Source organism: Medicago truncatula, chromosome 8 (genome assembly GCF_003473485.1).
Source record: "Medicago truncatula cultivar Jemalong A17 chromosome 8, MtrunA17r5.0-ANR, whole genome shotgun sequence".
NCBI lineage: Eukaryota > Viridiplantae > Streptophyta > Magnoliopsida > Fabales > Fabaceae > Medicago > Medicago truncatula.
The window spans coordinates 5,973,154-5,982,109 of NC_053049.1; the positions used below are offsets into that span (position 1 = coordinate 5,973,154).

Sequence of the window (8,956 nt, forward strand, 5' to 3'; positions counted from 1 at the left end):
ATAAATAATTTTTTTAATAATGTATTTATAAATGATGAATAGTCTTTATATACAAACTGATTTTTTTTTTTTTTTTAAATTAAGTTAGGGAAGTTGTTACGGTTCAATCCTTTGCCTCATAAATGAAATTTTCTTCTAGGAAGTCTTTTACAGTTTTTTCAGCAGCCTCTGTTTTTTCAGGAGATTGCTTCCTATGTTGTTGATGACAAGCGTTGCTAGGGTCGATTTCGAGCATGTCAGCTGCACTCCAAACAAAGAAGGCAGCATGTTCCCGTAGGCAAGCAATCAGTTGAGCTCGCACTAGTTCAGGAAGCTCTTTGCCAATTTTGAAGTTCTTTGAATGGTCGTCTCCATAGGGAATCAGCTCAAAGTCTCCGTCAGGGATTGACCTCAGGATTTTCACATTGAGTGGGTCCTTCTTTTATTTCTTTTTCTCCTACAGGTCAGACTTTGTGAACCTGGGGTCGAGATTGTAACACCCCGTTTTCCCAACGTGAAAATTTCATTTATTTAATCAGAGTAATTCACCTAAACGGAATGTCACATTCTTTTCTTAAAATCATAAACTGTATAAATAACTATTTATCCTTTAAAATTCAATAACTAAAAAGTCTTTAATACTTCGCAGCGGAAATTATTCAATAATCAAAACAGTCTTTGGCACTAAAGCCTCTTTACAATTATGTCATAAAAATCCATTCTAAAAACATAGTCATAACTCTTCAGAAACAATACGTAAGGAATAGAAAGCAATAACAAATTCTCATCCCGTTACGTATCAGAGCACCTAAAGACACTTGAGCCACCACTCCTACTAATCATTAATACCTGCAAGTTACTCATACGAAGAGCAACATTTTCAAGCAGAAGGGGTGAGATTTCACAAAACAATAATATCAAGCATATAATTCAATAATTATATTTAACAACACAAATAACTTCATCTATTAGCAATAATACTTCTTAATGTATAATTCTTAATAATCCAACTAACCTCTAATTATCATTTACTTTATATTCATCACATTATAAATATCATCATATAACACATATTAACCAAATCGTAACAAACATAGATCATCACATCATAGTCATAGTTCATATATAGCATAACAACATCTTAATCCTAATTCATATACAACATAACAACATCATTAATTCATAATAATAATTATTCATCAAACATCTCATTATCAATTCATTAATAAAAGACAACTTATCAATTTAACATAAACATCATCAAGTACACTTAACAACTCATAGATATCAACATGTAATCATCATCACTAATAACTTTAAAACAATACAATATAATCATCTCTTATTAATAGTAATAATTATCTTCATCATAACATAAACATCTTCTTATAATAATATAACAACAACGTAACATGATATTCACTTAATAATAATGATAATTATATATACATCACCTCGTCATAATATAATAATATAACAACAACATAGCATGATATTCATTTAATAATAATAATAATTATATATACATCATCTCTTCATAATATAATAATATAACAACAACATATTCATCTTTTTATGGAAATATAATCAACACATACTAACACCAACATCAACATCATAAATCTTCAACATAAACATCTTAAACAATATCATCTTAAACATCATAGCATCTTTGATAAACAATTACCAAGTAATCACAACATTCGATCATCATCAATAACATAACATAATATTCACTTAATAATATTAATCATATATAGAACAACATATTCATCACTTAATAGTAGCAATTATACACAACATCATAACAACTTAACAATATCATAATCATTATCTTAAACAACATAGCAACGTAACAATATCATAATCAATATCTTAAACAACATAGCAACGTAACAATATCATAATCAATATCTTAAACAACGTAGCAACATAACAGTATCATAATCAACATGTTAAACAACATAGCAACATAACAATATCATAATCAATATCTTAAACAACATAGCAATATAACAATATCATAATCAACATGTTAAACAACGTAGCAACATAACAATATCATAATCAACATGTTAAACAACATAGCAATATTTTAGTCAACATCATATAATTCACATCGTACAATCTTCGTAGGTACTTCTTTAACAACACATGGGTAGAACACAACTCGACAAACTCATGGATGATAATTCATCGACAACTTAACAACTCATGGATGATAATTCATCAACAACGACCTTGACTCGACATATGCGATAATGCAACTTAGACACTTATATGCATGTGGTACCAATCGTCATCATAAGTATTAATATACTTTTATCGTGCGGAGGACAAAGCTCCTAAAACGTGCGGAGGACAAAGCTCCTAATCGTGGTGAGGACAAAGCTCAATGAAATGCTATGCATGGACTCTTAACAACAAAACACCGTAATCATCGTAATCAACATATCATCATGCATCCAATAATTTGAAGCTAAACGTCATCATTTCATAATATATATATATAGACATCATGCACTTAGTTAAGTAACAGCAGTAGCACAGTCAAATCACACAACAATAGAGAGATATCAATATATCAATTGCAATTCACAACATAACAATATTAATGTGAAGCATCAACAACTTAAACATCAAACATCTTCCACATAAGGCATATAAATATTTCACATAACCAACAACAACAACATAGGCGACACATAAACATCTCAGGATATAACAATATCAAATGATAATCAACAACAACTCATGCAACTTAGTTAAATAACAATAACAGCATAATCAGATCATATCAACAGCTTAATATCAATTCATTTTCAACAACTTCCTAATCATTCAATAATAATTCAAGTAATGCAATCAATCAATAAATCACATTATAAACACTTAGCATTTCAATATAGCTTCACAATTCACAATCATTATCTTTAATAGGTCACACTATGTACCTAAAGTTCATTTCTAACCAATCCAAGCAACTCAAGTCTCACAATGCACTAAAACACTCAATTCTGGAAGTGCTCGCGAGGCGAGAGCATCTGCTCGCCGTGGCGAGTACAAGCCAACTTTCCAACTAAGGTTGTTCTAGGTTCAATCTCGTTCTAAATCATTCTCTAATCAATAGTAGGCACCTAAAGGTACTCAAAGACATCTAAGGTTCAACTCAAAAGGTCGAAACACAAAATCTAACATGCTCTCTGCCTTAACTCGCTATGGCGAGTAAGGTTGCTCGCAATGGCGAGCAATACCAAAACACTCGCGAGGCGAAGGGGAAGGCTCGCGTGGCGAGAGATGAAGATCATCCCTCGCGAGGCGAGGATCATAGCTCGCCGTGGCGAGCGATGAATCTAGGCTCGGACATGATGCACTTTCTACACGAAAATCATCATCTAACAAGGTTCTAAGCCTAATTTCAATTCCAGAATTCATCTAAATCATTATCTAAGGTCTAAGGACAGTTTCTACATCTTTTTAACAAGTTTCCACCGTTTAATCATCAATTCTATCAATTTGACCTAATTTCCGATTCTTCTTAAACTCATCCTAATTCATGTTAAACTTAACCATTGATTCACATACTTAATAGAATTGCAAAGTTAGTCTCACCCTTACCTTAGTACACAAAATCGCAGCCTCTAGGTCTTCTCCCTCTTCTCTTGACTTTTCTCCCTTTTCTCCAAAAGCAGTCGTACGTACGTTATGTTTTTCTAAACTAGGTCTCTCCTATTTATATAAATCTTTAACCTACTTATTTTTCTCTTAAATCCAAATATTAATATTCTATTCTAATATATACATATATATAAAATATTTCTATAACAATAATAAATAACAAATATATCTCTATAACATATATATATTTCCATAACAAATCATTTATATTTCCATAGCAAATGACATATATTTCTACAACAAATCATGTATATATTTTTGTAACAAATGACATATATTTCTACAACAAATCATACATATTTCTATAACAGATTATATATATTTCTAAATCAAATAACATATATATTATATTAATAAATATATAACATATATCATAACAAAATATCACTCATCAAAATAAATCATATAAATCACACAAATCATATAAGTATATTCTAAACTTATTTAAAATAATTAAATAATTAGAGAGGGCGTTACAGAGAGTGCTCGCATCAACTTTCCCTTTACCCTTAGAGGATTGTTCAGTTAGGGAATCCGAGCTCTGGCTCTTATTCGCCTAGAGGAAACATCTTGTTCTAGCTTCGATGTCTCCGTGCAGAGTGGTGATGGTGTCATTCTTCGGATGGTATTTTAGCTTTAGATGGACAGTCGAGCATACGACCTCGAGTTGCGCCATCTCTGACCTCCCTATTATGCAATTGTATAGATAGGAGCAGTCGATCATCAAAAATGAGATCTTTATTGTTCTTTTGGCCTCTCAAAATTTTGTGCATTCAATTCATTAAAAAGTTAAAGATTATATGAAATGCGCACATTCCAATAAATTATTTCTACTATTGATTCATTAACTTGTACCTTAAGAACACAAGTTAACATTTTTTTTTCTTTCAATTTTCATCTCCTTCAGCCGGGAGGAGATTGTCTCCAGTTCTTTTCTCTCATGTGAAATATAAGCCCTCTATTAAATAGGTGAGAGAATGTGTTTGTAATAATAAAAAGGGAGAAAGAGTGTAATTAAAGGAACAGGAGAAAACAGGAGAGATCTCCACCGGAGAGGATCCACTCCCCCTTCAACCTTACTCTTTTTATTTTTATTTTTGAAAGAAACCCTACTCATCAAATATATATTTCACTAAAAAGCTCATGTTTTTATCATCTGGGTTCTTTAATTCTTCATTACTTCAGAATTGCAGAATTTACATAGGGGATGAAGGATTTGTATACTCTTACCAAATCAAAATATTTATCTGATTTTTCATTTTTTATTAGAAGTTTACAATATTGTTAATGGTTATTTGAGATGTTTACATCTTCATTTGTCATATGCATAAAACCAAGTCTTAGAGTGAGAAAGTACTTTTGTTACTAAACTAGAGCGAGAGAGATGTTTCTCGGTTTTCCTAAAGGAACAATGTTGATGCATGTTTAGAGTAGGTACAAAATAAAGACTGCATATGGAAAGCAAGTTTCGATCTAAGGTGTGTAGAATATGAGCTGTGCGAGATTTATTGGGAAGTAAGAAGGCAAAGGCACAAACCGTAAATAAAAAAAAAGTAATGATACATAGACATTCTTAGGTGGCAATACACCCTTTGACACCCACACAAAAATCTGACACGTAGTCACGTGGATCCCGCACAATCACACTTTCTCTTTCCTCTCCTCTTCTCTCTTCCTAGTGCATGAGGTGTACAAGGGTGTATGAGAATAAAGGGTGTTTATGTAACATTTTCTATAAAAAAATTGTAGCGAGCGTTCGTGATATTTTCGTGAGGCTTTTTTTGGCTATGTATAGCATAGCTCGATTGAAAAACCAATATTGAATAAGATTTAATATATTATCCTTTATTTTAGATTGGTATAAATAATGATAAGAGTGTACTTTTTGTCCAAATAAAAAAAGTGCATTTTGTTAATATGGATCTTCATGTTTTTTTATATATATACACAATGGTAAAGTTTGGTTGACAATGCATGCTTCATAAAGAGAGCAATAGAACAAACGACGTAGTAAATGCTTAATTTAAACCGTAATTTAAAGTACCCTAATGGAAACATAATTAGTTAACAATAACATGTAGCTCTCCATAAATAACATCCATATATAGTTTTATGCGACGAACATACATGCATGCAAATGGGTCCTACACTTCACCAAGCATCACTTCACCCATTCAAATAGCAATGTTCAGGTTAGCAAATAAATAAAAGCTCTACACACACACACACACTCTTGACAACAAAATTAAAATACATTACATATATAATTTAATGCAAAGAAATAATGGAGCTCACTAGAATGAAGTTATACCAATGCTTTAATTAAGACTCCCATCCTAAAGGAATTATAGGATTTGTGACTATTTGGCTGATTGATGATGGCAATGATGACATACACATGAAAGCATCAATATTGTAATCCAATGGATGAATAATACCAGACGTACTGTAGCACTGAATTTTCGCAGGAGCTTCATGTTCTTGGGAATTAGATGAATCTAGGATGCTACAAGCATAATCCTCAAGGCTTTGATGATTTTCTAATTCAGGCACAGTTTCATCAAGTTCAACCAAATCATGATATTGATCATATTGTTGCATTAATTCAATTGGGTTCATTAATTTGTTAAGCGGGGTCGTGTCACTTTTTGAAAATTGATTTTCTTGATTTAGTGGGTTAAGATGAAGAGCTACACTGTCTATTGACCATGTATCTTCATAAGTAGAAAGATTAGATATTGGTTGTACAATATTTTGTGCCATCGGATTTTGAATGTGAAGGAAATTGGCATTATAATGGTCATTGATGTCTACCTTTGTATCAATTTGATGAAAATTACTTTGCTGATTTGGAGATGAGGTTGAATGGTATAGGTAATCTTGATGGTGATGATGATTGAAGTTGAGGGTCACATTCGGGTTTGCATTTAAAGGGAAGGAGTTTTCCATTGAACCAGTATTATGGTATGGGGTGTGAACATCAGAAAATGTGATGAAAGATGGAGTAATATCGTGAGAATGAATTTTCTTCTTTATGGTAGAATTCCAAAAGTTTTTCACCTCATTATCTGTTCTTCCAGTTAAGTGTTTTGCAATCTGAGCCCATCTGTCCAAAACAAGTGTAAATTTTGTTAAAAGAAAAAGAAAGAAAACAAAGTAAAATATTCACTCTGTTCTAAAACAAGTGCCATCAATTTTTTATTTTTTACATAAATAATAAATAAAAGAAAGAATTTTGTAATCTGAAAAAAAAAAATATATATTATTAGCTACTCTCTTTTGTTTTGCAATATTTTTCTGTTTAAAATATTAATAGAACATTTATTATTTTATTGTATTTCAACTCACCTAGCTACTCTTCTTACTACTACTAAGAAAAATCTTTTACTAGTAAGTAAAACTTAAGGAAATGCTGACAAGTGTTCTTATTAAGAAGTTTAAAATGATCCTTCAAAAAAAATGAAGTTTAAAATGAAAACTTTATTTTAAAAAGTGTGCATTCAAGATATTGAAACAACAAAAATAATTTTTTCTACGTAATTATTTCTAATTTTGAATCCTTGACAAGTGTCCTAGTGCCCCTAAGGCACTCGTTAGCATGACCCTAAAACTTATTTTATCTTTAAAATTAACACAATTAATTAATCACTATTTTTGGGTCATGCGAACTTGTGCCCTAAGGGCACATGTTAAGGAATCTAAAAGTAGAAATATTTCATCAAGTTTTGTACATTCTATTTCCTTCTATTTATTACATATTCAAAAATGGCTTAAACATGTATTTCATCCTTGCAATTAGGGATCGATTAAAAATTGCTCCCTGTAATCGCTAATCCTTTTCTCTTAACTTGTGTCTTAAGGATACAAGTTACCTTTTCTTTTTTTTTTTTTTTTTTTAGAGTCCGGATGAAGTACCAGTTATTAGCCCTAGATGTATAGGGAAATATATCATGAAAATGGTGTAAAAAATAATAAATCGACATTCCAGAGTAACTTTTGAATTTTAAGAAGAAAAAAACAAAAGAGCTAATGTAATGAATATACCTATTGCCTAAAATGTTGTGGAGTTCTACAATGAGTGCTACTTCTTGTTGAGAGAAACTTCCACGTTTCAAATCAGGTCTTAGATAATTTATCCATCTTAATCTACAACTCTTTCCACATCTCTCCAGACCTACACACATCATGATATACAAATGAAAAAAAAAAATGTTAATTTGAAAACTATATGTTAAAAGAAATAGTCTTGTATAAGATGTTTTTAATACCAGCAAGTTTTGGAACAGAGCTCCAACAACCATGTCCATATGTTGTAATATATTTGATGAGTTTTTCATCTTCTTCAGGTGACCATAATCCTCTTTTAACCTTCTGTTTGTTGCAACAAGAATGATGTCTCATGATGTCTAGTTTCTTTTCTCCTTAGTTTGATCAAAAAGTCTGAAATTACAAATATTCCAATGGACAGCAACAATGTATAAGCTATTTTGGTGTTCTTTTAATAACGAGAGAAAGAAATGACAGATGAAGCTCTATCTTCTATCTTTGGCTTTAGTTTAAGAATAGAACATGTTGCATTAAATTGTGAAAAGAATGGTGTGATCAGAGTAACAGAGAAAAGGATATATATATATATATATGCACAAACTGTGAGTGCACTGAGGTGGTGACTTCAATGCGGAAACTGTACAATGGTGGCCCAATATAAAGGTTTTTGGAAACTTGATAAAAGGTATGCAGCTTCAACTGCAAGAGCATGACACCTCTTATAAAAGTAGATAATTGCTAGGGTGGCAAATAGTCACATGGTTTATTGTGCATGGATATTTAAAATATCTCCTTACGGTCATCAACAAAAAGAGAGAAAATACATATAAGTCAGTTTTGTGCATTAATGTTGGACCGTATTTTATTTTGTGTTGAATTGTAATAGAATTCATTCTCGTGAGTGTTTCATTATGTTCTAATGTGTATTTATATAATGATGTTGTTTTGAAGGGATTAATTAAGATTTTTTTTATGATAACATTCTCAATTTGCAAAATAAGCGGATGAGAGATGAATGTCATTCGATCAATGTAATCGTTTTTAAACATCGGTTTTGTCCTCCATGATTCCAACATATTTATCATTGGGGGTGTGGTGATCTTGAAGAAATATGAACTTTATTTGTTTCTCTAATAGTATGATCGTTGCTTACCATCTTATCATGTAAGCTTGCAACTTGTCTTACATCCTCAATTCATGTTTTTCTTGTTTGTCGACCGCTAATCTTGAGGATAGTCAGATTAAGTGGAGC

General features: G+C 31.3%; 1 protein-coding gene across 1 annotated transcript; it reads right to left on the reverse strand.

Moving 5' to 3' along the window:
- Nucleotides 1–5,954: 5,954 nt before the first annotated feature.
- LOC25500490 (transcription factor MYB26) lies at nt 5,955–8,199 on the reverse strand. Its single transcript, XM_013588915.2, has 3 exons — nt 7,926–8,199; nt 7,702–7,831; nt 5,955–6,763 (listed from the first exon to the last, which is right to left on the reverse strand). Exons 1-3 carry the CDS (start codon nt 8,056–8,058, stop codon nt 5,980–5,982), a joined length of 1,047 nt encoding a protein of 348 aa, XP_013444369.1. The 5' UTR covers nt 8,059–8,199; the 3' UTR covers nt 5,955–5,979.
- Nucleotides 8,200–8,956: the final 757 nt, after the last annotated feature.

Bases quoted from the DNA above. Each gene is read 5' to 3' on its own strand.
- LOC25500490 (XM_013588915.2), bottom strand. From the start codon at position 8,058: ATGAGACATCATTCTTGTTGCAACAAACAGAAGGTTAAAAGAGGATTA. The intron at 7,832-7,925 runs GTATTAAAAACA...TGATGTGTGTAG, and splicing joins CTCTGTTCCAAAACTTGCTG to GTCTGGAGAGATGTGGAAAG. The intron at 6,764-7,701 runs GTATATTCATTA...TGTTTTGGACAG, and splicing joins CACAACATTTTAGGCAATAG to ATGGGCTCAGATTGCAAAAC.